At 44.3% G+C, this 15,394-nt stretch overlaps 1 protein-coding gene across 1 annotated transcript in view; it reads left to right on the top strand.

The window, feature by feature from the left end:
* The window catches only part of ADAMTS12 (ADAM metallopeptidase with thrombospondin type 1 motif 12), a 184,340-nt gene that overhangs the window by 106,311 nt on the left and 62,635 nt on the right, over window positions 1-15,394 (top strand). Inside the window, exons 7-12 of the mRNA XM_070411772.1 lie at window positions 1,952-2,101; window positions 4,221-4,364; window positions 4,915-5,059; window positions 6,923-7,015; window positions 8,620-8,765; window positions 13,110-13,279. Coding sequence (XP_070267873.1) covers window positions 1,952-2,101; window positions 4,221-4,364; window positions 4,915-5,059; window positions 6,923-7,015; window positions 8,620-8,765; window positions 13,110-13,279 — 848 coding nt within the window. The remainder of the gene's footprint in view (window positions 1-1,951; window positions 2,102-4,220; window positions 4,365-4,914; window positions 5,060-6,922; window positions 7,016-8,619; window positions 8,766-13,109; window positions 13,280-15,394) is intronic.

Here is a 15,394-nt window from a genome sequence, read left to right as displayed (position 1 = left end):
TCCTCTCACTCTCACATGAAGAAATGAGGAAGTTAGCTAATGGGAGCTGGCATTGTGGAATGTTTTATATGGGCCAAGCACTGTGCCACATCTATTAGGACAATCGCCATTCCATTTAATCCCCACAGGAACACTGGTGGTTTACTACTATCAATCACTCCTATTTTACAGATGGGGAAACTGAGGCTTGGTTAGGCTACTTGCCCAAAATCTCATTGCCATTAGCAGGTAAAGCGGGGACTTAAATCCAGATAGACCGCATTAGCTATACTCTTACTGTGCGTATGATGGCTCTGCTCTCCTTTCTTTTCTTACCATGATCATTTTCCTTTCTTAGAACAGGGGTCTTGTCTCAAGCTCTGATGAACCTCATTGGCTGCTACGCAGTGGAGAGTATTCCAGTGTCGAAAGCAGGATTTCTCAACCTCGGCCCCACTGACATTCTGGGTTGCATCATTCCTTGTTGTGAGGGGGTGTCCTGTGCACAGTAGTATGTCCGACAGCATCTGTGGCCTCTATCCATGCGACGCCAATAATCTTCCTCCAAGTTCTGACAACGAAAACTGTCCCCCGACATTCCCGAATGTGCCCTAGGATAGGGAGGGGAGCATAACAGCCCCTATTGAGAGCCGCTGGTCTGAATAAATAGGGAGGATGAGGAAGGGACGGAGGGAGATATAGGACAGAGCTGGCCACTGGAGGACTGTGCTGAGGTCCCCCTTAACCGCGTTATCTGTACAGTCACAGGCAGTAGGACGTGGCTTTGGCTTGAACACACTCCATGAAATGGGGCAGGTGGCTGGATGTCGAGGCATGTTTTTTCTTTGATAACCTCCATACATGGGGAGGTCGAGCTAATGATCTTTTGGGGAGCTTGGGCTGGTTACCTACAAAAACCATATTCCTACAATTCTTTTATTACCCCCTTTTATCCCCTTTAGCATGTAGTAAGCACTCAGTCAACAATTATTTAATAGACCTAGCTTCCTGCACTCTCTTTTCTGTAGAACAGCGGACGCACAAAACAGACCACGTGTAGCCAGAAATGGCATCCGCACAAAACCTAGGCACTGACGCTCTGGAGCTGACTAAAGCTCACGCTTCGCTGGCATTTGCGCCAGTCACTCTTGGCAAAGAGCTCTTCTTGAACCGAAGAAAACCAAGTGGCCAGTGAATGGCTCTTCCAAACGCTTGTCAGGGATGGAAACGGTCCCCACCAGGATATGGGGGCACATTTTTATATTTAAAAGCTGTAACTAGCATTTCTTCTTCCAGGGTAGGGAAATAATGAAGGGAATGAATTCCTGGTGAAAAGAGGAACAATGCCTCTCTCTCTCTCTCTCTCTCTCTCTCTCTCTCTCTCTCTCTCTTTCTCTTTCTCTTTCTCTAACTTTGATTGTTCGTCCCCTCCCATATGCAATAGTGATAGGGTAGTGAAGCTGGAAAGAAAATTGATTTGATCTCTGGATGGGTTTATCAGACCAATTGCCTTTTTCATGAGTGAGAAAAAGTTCTCATACGAGTTTTGAACCCAGGCCTCAGAAAAAAACAAAAATAGTTCACATTTGAAAGACCTCAGTGACTGCTATTGTTCCTTCCTTGTTTACAATCCCAAATTAATTTCAATTTTCAACCAGATCCTTCTTTTTCTGAGAAAATAAAGTAAGTTAGCTTCCTGAGATCAAGAGCAAAAGCAACTCAAAATAAAACATCTGCCATAAATTCTCCCATTCCTTAGATGTTAGGGAGATTCATTAATCAGGAGGTGAAATCAGAACAATCTTAATGAATTCAAAATCACTCCCTGTGCTCCCATGGACATTTAAACACTTACTTTAATGATGCTCTACAGACCACACTGAATGTAAATTAACGCCCAGCTTTTCCCAGGCGGGTTTTGGAGGTGTTCCACTCTCTGCATGTCTCATGCATCTCTGTCCTCTGCTTTCAGAAAAGACATCTGTGGGGGTGTCAATCGCCCCTGCGAGACGCTGGGCCTGTCTCACCTGTCGGGCATGTGCCAGCCTAGCCGGAGCTGTAACATCAATGAAGACTCGGGCCTCCCGCTGGCCTTCACGATTGCCCATGAGCTCGGACACAGGTAAAGGGCCAAGGAAACTGTGCTCTCTTCGCCGTGTCCATGTATCAGTATCAGGTAGTAGACGGAATGGGAAGCACCTTAAAGGGGCATAGGCAGTGGGACTGCGCTGGGGCTTGAAACTCACCCTCCTCGCCTGTAACGTTAGACATAATCACACACTTTAAGGGCCCCAGGGCCTCCTCTGCCCTGACCGCTTGTACCATCTGCATCACACTGCAGTTCCCTGGAGTAAAATGAGGCGAGCAGGAGCAAGGAGATAAGCTTTAACTCATTGTTTAAGGCAGGAGAAACAATGCCTGTTTAGTTCTTATGACATAATAATTGTATTGATATCATTTAAAGGTCACAACCCGTAACATTTTGTGCCCTTCCTTTATGCCAGGCACTTGGCATCATGCCATTGAATCACTCAGTGACCTTATGATGTAGGTCACATTGTGAGTCTCATTTCACTTCCATGTGTAAAGGAGAACATTGACTAAATAAGAAATTGAAAACTGCTATAAACTAGGAAAGACCATCAAACAAACACCAGTGAACAGGAGGTCTGAGTTGTCCCAGAAACGTGTAACTTCGATTAGATGAATTTGTTAAAGGCCGGTTTCAGAACGTTTGCGTGAAGGAATAAGGAGGACTCAGGAGGGCCCCGTGGAGGAAAGATCTTAGCTTATTTGTCACGCGCTTTGTTGGGCTATTTACAAACCACAGATAAGAGCGCATCACACTAACCAGCGACTCAGAGAGGGGAGCCAAGTAAAATGACTCAACTACACTCCCTGCCTGTCAGGCAGCTGCCAGCCTGGAATCCTCCCTCCAAAGAAGGGGCAGAACGCTGGGGTGTGCTCAGGCGTGCTTCTGGAAAAGGCGGCATTGGGAGGGGCCCTGGAGACTGGCTTGTTCCAGGCCTGGCCTCTCCGGCCTGGGCTTTCTCGTCATTTTTTTCATGTCATATTGGAACTTTGCAAACTGCCTTTACCTGTAGAGGATTGGCTTTGGAGTTGGGAAAAGCGGGTGCTTATTCCTGGCTTTTCCATCAACAGCTATGATGACCTTAGATAATTGCCTTCACCTCTCTGCACCTGCTTTCTTATCTGTGCAATGAGTAGATGGAATAAGGCAGTTTCTTAGGTACTATGATTTCTTTGATCCTTACCAAAAACCCCTAGGAGATCAATGTGATGTATTCCAGTATCTTGCTGCTACAGGCTATTTGAGTCAGCTTAACTCTTGGCAACCCTATGAATGAGTGATGGCCACATGTGCTGTCCTCGGCAGCCCTGCCCAGCTCCCACAGACTCATGCCTGTGGCTTCATTTATGGAGTCAACCCATCTCATATTTGGTCTTTCCCTTTTCCTGCTGCCTTCTCCACCCCTCCCCCCAGCAGTATTGTCTTTTCCAAAGAACCCTGCCTTCCTAAGCTGCGTTCCTTGTCGAAGTGTCCCATCGGCTTCCCCTTTCATGTTCTCCCATAATTACGGTGAGAAGGGAGAAGGATGTGAAAAGGGAGAAAGACGGTTTGTTCTTTTGTGCTGTGAGTACCGCAGCAGGAGAAAGAAGACAGCTTGAGACAGCATTGGCCCTCCTGACTCTAGATCAGGGGTGGGCAAACTTTTTGACTCGAGGGCCACAATGGGTTCTTAAACTGGACCGCAGGGCCGGAACAAAAGCATGGATGGAGTGTTTGTGTGAACTAATATAAATTCAAAGTAAACATCATTACATAAAAGGGTACAGTCTTTTTTTTTTTTTTTTTTTTTTTTTTTTAGTTTTATTCATTTCAAACGGGCCGGATCCTGCCCGCGGGCCGTAGTTTGCCCACGGCTGCTCTAGACTCATAGAAAGCTAACCGGGAGCTCTTCACTTTCTACCAAACAGACATTTTTGAATTAGCCACATGGCTCCCCCAGGTGCATAGACGAGACAAATCTTGCCTCAGATGTTCCCTGTGCTTTTGGGTTGAAAATGAGCTACTCCCTCCAACTTGAAAGGCGCACTTCGGAAGCAGAAGCCTTCTGTACAGAAGTAGCGCTCGGTGGTATTCACCTTGGGGGAACTCTGGCTTTCTCCCCGTTGCATGCCTGCCTCCTTGATATCCGTGGGCTTGTGCCTCCCTGCAGCTTCGGCATCCAGCATGACGGGAAGGAAAACGACTGTGAGTCCGCCAGGAGGCACCCCTACATCATGTCGCGCCAGCTCCAGTACAACCCCATCCCGCTGACGTGGTCCAAGTGCAGCAAGGAGTATATCACCCGCTTCCTGGAGTAAGTGACAGCGCGGCTCAGAGCAGCCCCACCTGGGTCCCCTTACGCTGGAAGTCACGTGGAGTGTCACGTGAGGCCTGGAAAAGTCTCAGCCCCTCTCACAGGCCACAGCGTCTGAAGGGGTGGATTTCACTTCCGCTTTCTGACCCTGAGATCTAGGTGGGCTCTGCCCTCCGGCCACAGCCAGGGGAACACCTGTCCCCTGATGGCTCCCGTCTCATGGTGGCTCTTTAGGAGCTGGGTGTGCGGACTGGCAGGAGCAACCAGGATATGTCAGAAGTGGTCCCCCAAACCCCATGGGGGATAAGGTGATGATTCTCTCATTTTACCGCTGCTTGCATTTCCTACGTCTCAGCTGAACCAGTGGAATGGGATGTGGTTTGGGTTTCCTTTTAGCTCCTACTATGGCCTGGGGGGCCTCTGTCTTGCAGAAATAAGCTTGTCTTGAGGACAAAGAGTGAACTGGGGGGGCAGAAGCTTCTGTTGAATGAAAGACTGAAGACAAAGGAAATCATAATATCTCTTCTCATTTCTATTAACTTCTTTTCAGCCGAGGCTGGGGGTTCTGTCTTAATGATATGCCCCAAAAGAAAGGCCTGAAGTCCAAGGTCATTGCCCCTGGAGTGATCTATGACGTTCACCACCAATGCCAGCTGCAGTATGGCCCCAATGCTACCTTCTGCCAGGAAGTAGAAGTAAGTGGCGGGTGTCCTGGTGGCTCTGGTGGGCATGTGCAGGGCTGGAGGTCTCCAGCACGCTGAAAGCAGGGCCAGGGAGATATTTGGAAATCCCAAGGTCCAGACACAGAAATGCAAACTTTCCGTTACGGCACCGTGTCTATAAAGCAGAAGGATTGATGTTGGGGTCATTTCTATTCCTTGACTCTAGCTCCTTGGTATCCTGTGGAGCCAGCAATTCTTTGCAACTGGGTGGTGGTGAAGAAAATTCTATAGTGATTTTTCAAGAATCACAATTATTCACACCTATAGACTCCATAGCAAACAATGTAATCCCTAACATTGCTCTCTTTTCTGAATTTCCTATCTGGTTAAAGAGTTTCACCAGATCCCAAGATCGGAATAAGATTCATCCCCAATGTAGTCTTTATTTTCAACATCTGATGATACCTCCTAAAGAGTTGGTGGCTCTGTCCTGTCTCTTACATTCCCACTACTTCTGTCTTGATTCAGTCTCTCACCATCTCTCCTTGCTATTGTAATTACCTCCTACCTAATCTTCCCCCCACATTGCTCAGGTTGTTTCAAAACAACAACAACACACAAATCTAGCCATGTCTCTGCTCTGATTTTAAGGTCCCCACTGACCACAGGATAACGTCCTGACTTCTTTCACTTCTTTGTGAGCTGGATCTTTTTTTTAATAATATATTTTATTGATTTTTTACAGACAGGAAGGGAGAGGGATAGAGAGTTAGAAACATCGATGAGAGAGAAGCATCGATCAGCTGCCTCCTGCACACCTCCTACTGGGGAAGTGCCTGCAACCAAGGTACGTGCCCTTGACCGGAATCGAACCTGGGACCTTTCAGTCCACAGGCTGACGCTCTATCCACTGAGACAAACTGGCCAGGGCTGTAAGCTGGATCTTGACTATTCTGTGACTCCTGCCCTTTGGTGTGTCTACATATTATTCTGAACACGTAGACAAGGAGAAGCAACTCGCAGTGAGCCCGGGCCAGATTCTGTGCTGTGTCCTGAGTGAGATGGAGGAGGCGAGCACTCCAAATCCGTAATCAGAGCTTCTGGCCTTGCGCAGCTCTGGGAGAGGAGGCAGATGCAAACATGTCAATCCAACGAGATAAAGACAGGAGACTTAAAGAAAGATTCTGAGGAGGAAGGAAGTAAGTGCTTACACAGAACAAGCAAACCTGAACAGAGATGATAAAGTTGATGCAAAAACCCCTCACCCTTCCCTTGTAACTGCTCACCGAGTCCCACTAATCCTGCCTCCTAAATATCTCTCTACACCCCACCGTTCCTGGAAGACTGCGGTGTCCCCTGCTTGGCCTCCTTTCTCAGGGGCCGGCAGCTCAAACAGGCTGGCTGCTTTCAGGAATAAGTAAGCAGAGGCTTTCTGGATGGAACACCTTCCATTTCCTTCAGCGAGCAGGCTAAGGTTACAGCCACCCAGCTCTTCGTAAACTTCTACCCGCAGTTTTTGGATTGGCCCTTGATGGCTAATGCCACCAGTCACCCTACCTAAGGACATGGATATTGTGCCACACACCTAAAAATCACAGTTTCAACTTTTAGGAAATGTGTTTTATCTCCCATTTTCTTATTGCCCAGTATGGTCTCCGCACCACTGTTTAGGAATTACGACGAAGTCCAGATGACATTTGAGCTGAGAGTGCTCCAATGGTTCCTTTCTATCACATCGACAAGGAGAAGGAACTCTCATTGAGCCAGGCCATCACTCCTGCTCACTGGGAACAGCAGCGTGTACTGTGGACGAGTGTGTATTTTACTGTCACTGTAGAAACGCTTCTATGCAGGTGTTGAAATATAAAAAGGTGCGATCTCACATTTGTTTTCCAGAATGTCTGCCAGACGCTGTGGTGCTTGGTGAACGGCTTTTGTCGCTCTAAGCTGGACGCGGCTGCAGATGGGACCCGGTGTGGCGAGAGGAAGGTGACGTGTGGGCTGAGGCAGGCAACTGGCGGGCGGTGGGCGCTGAGTTCTGGGGAGGAGGCCCTGCAGGCGGCTGTCTCCGGGTGACTGGAGATCACAGAGCTGCACTAGCCGGAGGAAAGGGTCCACCGCCCCTGAGCCTTTGAGCCTTCATGGGAACAAGTGGTGAAGGAGAGAGGGCTGAGCCCAATCCCACACCTCCAATCGCAGAACATCTGTTCCGTCTTCCCTGATGCACTGCCATGGAGTGCGTGGTTAGTCACATCTTCACGTTAAAGATCTGAAAGGACAAGCCCGTGGTGGCTTCTTTCCAAAGATGGTGGACTTGGGCCACTTGTGGTCTTCTTTCTCATCATCCGACCTGACTGCATTTCTTGAAGATCTGTCTACTCTGCTAAGCAAGAAAGCCAGACACCCAAGAACTCAGAGATGTTCATATTCTCTAGACTTCCCTGGAAGTGGGTAATGCGTGCTGCTCCACAAAGCCAGTCGGGTTGGTTGTGGGTCTAGAACAGGGGTGGGCAAACTTTTTGACTCGAGGGCCACAATGGGTTCTTAAACTGGACCGGAGGGCCGGAACTAAAGCATGGATGGAGTGTTTGTGTGAACTAATATAAATTCAAAGTAAACATCATTACATAAAAGGGGACGGTCTTTTTTTTTTTTAGTTTTATTCATTTCAAGCGGGCCGTAGTTTGAACACGGCTGGTCTAGAACTTAGGTATTTGGTGGGAATCTTTATGCAGCTTGAGGATGGCCTGATCCATCACAGGTTTTAGAACCTGGTCAATACACAGCGATCAGAAATAATAAGGACAGGGAAGGCAGCAGATAAAACATGCCCAAATCTTCCGGGTAGTGTGGCCGTTTCTAACAATCAAGTTGTATTTTCTTTTTCTTTTTCTTTTTATATGGTTCACCCTCCTAAACTGATAGTTGTTAAAGCATTTCCCTGAAGAGGGAGAGAGTGGATTTTTTTTCTTCTGAATCACTCGAAAGACCAGAACTAAAAACACTGGGTAGAGTTACAGGAAAAGAGACATTTTTGTTGATACTAGAAAGAACTTAAAATTCTTAACAAAGCAGTGGTTTTTGGCAACCAATGGACTTTTACCAGGAGGATAACGTTATCTGACATTAAGTTCCCCGAGGGGCTGTAAAGAAGTGTTATCACAGTACCAGTCTGTAAAATGTTTGTTGCTGTCTACAACAAGATAAGGAGCTTGCACCAAAAAGTAAATCAATGACGTTACTGAGCAGCTATGTTACAGAGCATACTGAGCTGATGTGCTTTTCCTAGCGGGACATTCCCCATGAAGCAGTGATGTGTTGATGTACATTCTGGCATGTGATCTGCCAACCACACTTTGAGTAACATTCCTGCTTTGGCTGCAACTAGGTACCATGAAGTCCCCTCGATTCCTAAAATTCTCTGCTCCTCAGGCCCAGGACGCTTGGAGGAAATTCTTCTATGAGCTCTTCTCTGTTCTCCATGTGACGTGGGCTGTAGGAAGCTGATGAGGACAGTCGGGGTTAGAGTCTAGGGTGCTCATCCCAGCCTGCTGCGGGAGCCTTCCTGACATCTCCTCCTCTTCTCTTTCCAGTGGTGTATGGCCGGCAAGTGCATCACGGTGGGGAAGAAACCAGAGAGCATTCCCGGAGGCTGGGGCCGCTGGTCGCCCTGGTCCCACTGCTCCAGGACCTGTGGGGCTGGGGCCCAGAGCGCCGAGAGGCTCTGCAACAACCCCGAGTGAGTGCGGCCAACCACCTCCCTCTCCCATGAGCTGGGAGACCCGCTTGGCCACGGTGACGTCGGTGACCCATGCCTGCTGAGGGAAATTAGTGGCAACGCTGAAGATTCCCAGAGGGTGAACAAATAGTGGTTCTGCCGTGTTTCATTTGGGCTTGGCACCAGGTTCTTGGCTAGAACTTGGATAAATAAGCGGATTCCCTGGCTTGGAGAGATAAGCACATTTCTTTTCAAGGGAAAGCCTCCAGGAGGTTATGCAGTTAAGGCCTCCTGGATAAACCACACCATCAGCAGGAGATCAGTGAGATCCAAGTTTGCTGATAAGATTGCAGCTTTCTCTCAGTCATAATGAATGTACAGTTTTGCAAAAATGTTTTTCTTCCCTTAGGTAACTAAGCAAATAGCTAGGCACATTTCTGGGGATTATTATTTTTTAAGGTTTCAGATAAGGATTTTGTGAACCTTAAGAGATCCATACTAGCTTGTTAAGAATTCCAAAGACATTATTTCACAAGTGGCTTTCAAAGTTTTAATCAAATTGCTTACTTTTTTCATATTTTAAATTTATATGATGATATTATATATAAATCAAATTTAAATTCCATTGATGTTCAAATATATCTTATATTCTCAATTTCATTATTTTCTGGTATACCAGTTCCTAAGTATAATTTTTTAAAAATATGCATATGATACCTCCTGTAAGTAGAAAATGTATTAAGCTTCTTTACCTATTTTTACATTAGTCTAAATTGAAGAGTAAGACTCACAGTTTGTAAAAGGCAAATGATAAGCATTATTATAGTTCCCTCAATATCTTAATTCCAAATCTTATATTTTATTTATTTGTTTGTTTATTTATTTATATGTTTAGTGAGTTATTTATTGTTGATAGCATTACATATGTCCCCCATTCCTACCCCTTTGTCTCCCTCCACCCAGCCCACACCCCAGGCCTTCCCCCCCCTATTGTCTGAGTCCATGGGTTATGCATATATGCATAAATGTTCTTTGGTCAACCTCTTTCTGCCCCCACCCCCGAGATCTGTCAGCCTGTTCCATGTATCCATGTTTTTGGACCTGTTTTGTGCGTCAGTTTATTTTGTTCATTAGATTCCACATATAAGTAAGATCATGTGATATTTTATTTTTCTCACTGGCTTGTCTCGCTTAGTATGCTAACCTCCTGGTCCATCCATGCTATCTCAAAGGGTAAGAGATCCTTCTTTTATTAGCTGTATAGTATTCCATTGTGTAAATGTATCACAGCTTTTTAATCCATTCATCTATTGATGGGCTACATCTCCTTTTTATTAATAAGTATATTATTATATGTACATATATGCATGTGTATATATATATCACATATATAATAAATTTCTCAGGGTTAATAAGTTAATATCGAGTCGGCCTGGTGGTCAAATCCCTCTAGTGTTAACTACAACAATTAAGGCTTGGCTAGAACAAGACTGCGCACAGAGACCACAAGGGGGTGCACCAAGAAAGCATAAAAGATGCCGAGACAAAAAAACATGACAGAAATGGAGGATATGGAGCTAAGAATCGCAATTTTGAGGGCTTGCCATAAATTTGTGCAGAGCCTCACGAAAACTAATGAGACCCTCGATGCTACGATAAAGAAATTAGAAAGTAAGCATACACGGACTGAAATAAAGAATATTATACCCAATAGCAGACCAGAGGAGCACAAGAATCAAACCAAAGATTCGACAAAAAACACCCAATTGGAAAAGCAAAATGAAAAAAGAATCCGAAAGTGTGAAGATAGTGTAAGGAGCCTCTGGGACAGCTTCAAGCGGACTAATATCAGAATTATTGGAGTGCCAGAAGATGAGAGACAGCAAGATATTGAAAACCTATTTCAAGAAATAATGGCAGAAAACTTCCCCCATCTGGAGAAAGAAATGGACTTACAGGTCCAAGAAGCGCAGAGAACCCCAAACAAAAGGAATCCAAAGAGGACCACACCAAGACACATCATCATTAAAATGCCAAGAGCAAAAGACCAAGAGAAAATCTTAAAAGCAGCAAGAGAAAGAGGCTCAATTACCTACAAGGGAATACCCATACGACTGTCAGCTGATTTCTCAACAGAAACTTTGCAGGCCAGAAAGGAATGGCAAGAAATATTCAAAGTGCTGAATACCAAGAACCTACAACCAAGATTACTTTATCCAGTAAAGCTATCATTCAGAATTGAAGGTCAGATAAAGAGCTTCACAGATAAGGAAAAGCTAAAGGAGTTCATCACCGCCAAACCAGTATTATATGAAATGCTGAAAGATATCCTTTAAGAAGAGGAAGAAGAAGAAAAAGGTAAAGATACAAATTATGAACAACAAACATGCATCTATCAACAAATGAATCTAAGAATCAAGTGAATAAATAACCTGATGTACAGAATGAACTGGTGATTATAATAGAATCAGGGACATAGAAAGGGAATAGACTGACTATTCTTGGGGGGAAAAGGGGTGTGGGAGATGCGGGAAGTGACTGGACAAAAATCATGCACCTATGGATGAACACAGTGGGTGGGGAGTGAGGGTGGAGGGTGGGGTGGGAGCTGGAAGGAGGGGAGTTATGGGGGGAAAAAAGAGGAACAAATGTAATAATCTGAACAATAAAGATTTAAAAAAAAATTCGGAATAAAAAAAAAATAAGTTAATATCTATAAAGAGTTTTATACCATACCTACTATAAAAATTGTCAGTAAATTGTAGTTAATATAGTCATTATTATGATATTTAATCATTTACCACACATATAAGTATACATTTGAGGAATTTGGACAAAATTGTTTTTAAATCTTACCCTTTGATAAAAATTGTTTTTGTGTAAACATAAGTTTTCTGTGAATTCATAAATGTAAAACCAAGAATTTCTTACACTTCCATTTTTACAGAGAATCTTTATTTTATAATTTATTTCAGTGTGATCAGAAAAGTGATTTCCATTGTAGAGATCAGGAAATATAGGTGATTTGCTCTGGGACCCATTGTCAATGCTGCATATCAGCTACCACCAATCTATAGCCTCTTGGGGATAATGGTCAATGACCTGTGTTATCAAAAAGGGACATCCTTGTTGAAGAACTGAAGGATGATTCTCTAATAGAGCTTCAGGGAGAAAATGGTCCTAATTCCCATATCAGGCCACAGTTTGTCACAGAGTCTCTTCAAGTGAGTGACTATGTATGCTCTCAGTAGCTGGTTTGCTTAAGTTCACTGAGAACAATACCTGTGGAACAAAGTCACAGATTCTGTGCTGGGATTTAGGTCACAGATTCATGCCAATGAGTGACCAAATGACCTTGAGACTGTATCCTTAATGTTAGTCACTGTCCAGTGAGAACCCAGTGTGGCTTGGCTCATAAAATGCCCTCAGTGATGTTTGTAGGATGGAGATGAATTGGAGATATTCCAAGTCATAGAGTGTCACTCTATCATGACGAGTAGAAAACCAGCCTAAACTCAAATATCAAAGACAAATCTTTGTACCACCTACAGGGAGTAATGACTATGAACTCCCTTAGTCAGAGAATTCTCTTTGGGATTGCTAAGTGCAGGAAGCACATACAGTAGGATGATGAAATGTCATGTAAGAGGAGAAAGAGATTACTTCTGGTAGGATTCTGGGAAAAATTCATTATGGAGATGGCATTTATTTGGTCCTTAAAGTATGGGCAGTATATAGACATTTAGAGACTTAAAGAGAGGGAAAATCTATCCAGAAGCACAAAAAAGAAATATAAAATACGTTAGTATTACTGGAGCAGTGTGCAGATGAAGGGGAATATGGGAAGTAAAGTGAATTAAGTCAAGATCTTGAGAGCCTTGAAGGCCAAGCTCAAGAGGCTGGACTTGATTCAGTGGCCATTAAGGGATTTTAAACAAGAAACTAAAATAATTCAGGTATTTTTAAAAATTAACCAGATAAGAATGTGTACAATAGGTTGAATAAGGATAAAGAAAAAAGATGGATAGAGGGGAGACAGGAATGGAGATAAAGCTTGGACAAGTTTGGTGATTATGGAAATAAAGAGGAGGAAACAAATATAAAAATACAGCTAATGACCAGGTAACTGACTAAATGTGGGAAGGGATCAAGCTATTTCAGAATAGGCTTGGGATTGAATGTTCATGGACAGCAACACAAACAGAAATGTATGAACTTGGAAGAATTTATTTAAAAGTTGAGTGTGAAGGGTAGAGAGGGACATAGTTTGGGAAGGTGTGAGCATGGCCACATGCCAGGGGAGTTTAAAGGAAGATGCTGACCTTTAAGGAAACTAACAGGACAGCTTCTGTGTCTCATCTGTAGGCCAAAGTTTGGAGGAAAGTACTGCACTGGAGAAAGGAGACGCTATCGCCTGTGCAACGTCCACCCCTGTCGCCCCGATGCACCAACATTTCGGCAGATGCAGTGCAGCGAGTTTGACACAGTGCCCTACAAGAATGCGTTCTACAACTGGTTTCCAGTTTTTAATCCAGGTAAGGAGCTGGGGCAGTATATTCCAGATCCAGGTCCACAGCCATTATCAGAAAGCAGATGTCAGGGGTCTGTGCCACCCCGCCAAGTCCAACAAAAAGAGAAATGTACCCTTAGATGTTTTGTATTTTAGCAGGTAAAATCAGGGTCCAGTTAGGTTGATCAGTAAATATTAAAGGTTGAATATGTCCAAGCTCTGTGCTGAGCTCTGCAGGAGATAAAAGACAAGTTTGTCAAACTTGGTGGTTCACTTCAAATCAGCTGAGGTGCAATGAAGTGATAAGTGGCGCATGGAATTCATTAAGCGCTTGTTGATGAGCGTGCGAAACAGACTGTAATTTGGGGCAGAAATTCAGAAAAGGTCATTGTGGGTTTGCAGTAATTTCAAAGAAGGCTTCCCAGACAGTCGGTGATGATCCTTAAGCGTGAGTTGTCTTCTACTGCAAGGAGAGGAGAGGCATCGAAATAGTCAGGCATTCCATGTGGGCAGAGAACAGGACAAGGAAAGATGTAGGAATGACTTCATCAGAAATGAATGAGCACCAGCTCTGGGCCATGAAGGAACATTTGTGTATACAAGACAGTCTAAGAAGGGTAAAGAGTGAAAGCAAGCATCTAGAGAATGCACAAGAGGGGGTGGGGATGTAGCTGAGCTGGAGCATGAATGGCAGCCTTAGCAGCGCTGCACTGACTGAGGACCAGTCACTCATTCTCTTCTGAAGGTGAAGAACATCACTAAGCATTATCTGTAGACTAACATCAGAAAGTATGTGGGCTATTTGTCGTCATTCCCATGAGGAATGAAACGTGAAAGATTTCCCTGAGCGAAGGAGATTTGAGACAGGAAGAAAAAAATAACTAACCAAATTTTTCATGATTGAAAGTTTTTGAGATTCCAGTGTAGTAGCACACGAGAGGACTCATAGATGTGGGGCAATGAATGAAAAGCATGTATTTGAACTGTTATAAAAATGGTATTGTCAATGTATTTGAACTGTTATGAAAATGCTATTGTCAATTCCTTGGAAAGAAAGACCCTAGAGTGCTTTGTCCACTTTGGAGCTATTGGTTGTCATGGGCAACGTCTGCTCCTTGCTCCCCATAGTTTAGCATCATTCATGCTCTAGAAGAGCAAATCATTTTGTTATTGGTACGACTTAGCTTCCTGAGCCAGGCATTTGAATATCAGATAACTTATGTATATACTTATGTGGACTGCGAAAAAGCAAGCAAACAAAACTAATGAGGAAAGGTGCTGCCTTCCCTACACCCTGGGCATTCTGCAGAATGTTGAAACTTCTTGGGCCCATGGTCCTGTCGCTCTGTGTGCAGCCTTCCAGAACTAAAGTAGCACAGCTGCCCCAGGACTATGGCAGGTGCTTAGTTTGGAGATTTCCCCTCCCCTGATTCCCTGTAGATGCAGAGTTGGGCTTGTGTGTTCTGAACTTGGATGGCTTGAGTTGTTGGACTTGGAATAAAAAGATTTGGCTCAACCGGGTGTTCATTTTTTATAAGCATTTATCAAATGCATACTTTTTTGTATAGCATAGAATAGGTACTAAAAAATGAGAATTATAAAAGTAGTCATGCCCTAGCTGGTTTGGCTCAGTTGATAGAGCATCGGCCTGCAGACTGAAGGGCCCTGGGTTCTATTCCAGTCAGGGGCACATGTCTGGGTTTGGGCTCAATCCCCTGTAGGAGGCATGCAGGAGGCAACCAATTGATGAATCCCTCTCATCATTGATGTTTCTCTCTCTCCCTCCCTCCCCTCTCCCTTCCTCTCTGAAATCAATTAAAAAATGTTTTTTAAAAACGTAGTCATAAATTTCACTCACGTTGGAGTGGTTGGTTTGCATCTGAAATTAGTATGAGGCTGAATAAACCATATGGTGGAATTAAGCTAAGCTTGCTGCCTACCTGGGCTCTCAGCCTCCATCCTCCATTCCACAGTTTTCTTACAGGCCCCTGTGCTATTATTTGGGCACTTGTGTCCCAGTGCACGGATTCGTGCACATTGAAAGGAAATTAATTAGAAGAAATATTTTAATATCGTTATTTGCCCTTTCTCTATAATATAAGTGTCAACCAAATTCACAATCGACAATGACAGATTGAAA

Source organism: Myotis yumanensis, unplaced genomic scaffold (genome assembly GCF_028538775.1).
Source record: "Myotis yumanensis isolate MYYU_CA2020_CCGP unplaced genomic scaffold, mMyoYum1.0.hap1 SCAF_4, whole genome shotgun sequence".
In the NCBI taxonomy this organism is placed as follows: domain Eukaryota; kingdom Metazoa; phylum Chordata; class Mammalia; order Chiroptera; family Vespertilionidae; genus Myotis; species Myotis yumanensis.
Note: the sequence above shows the minus strand (reverse complement) of the source record. Positions and strands in the feature narration are given on the sequence as shown.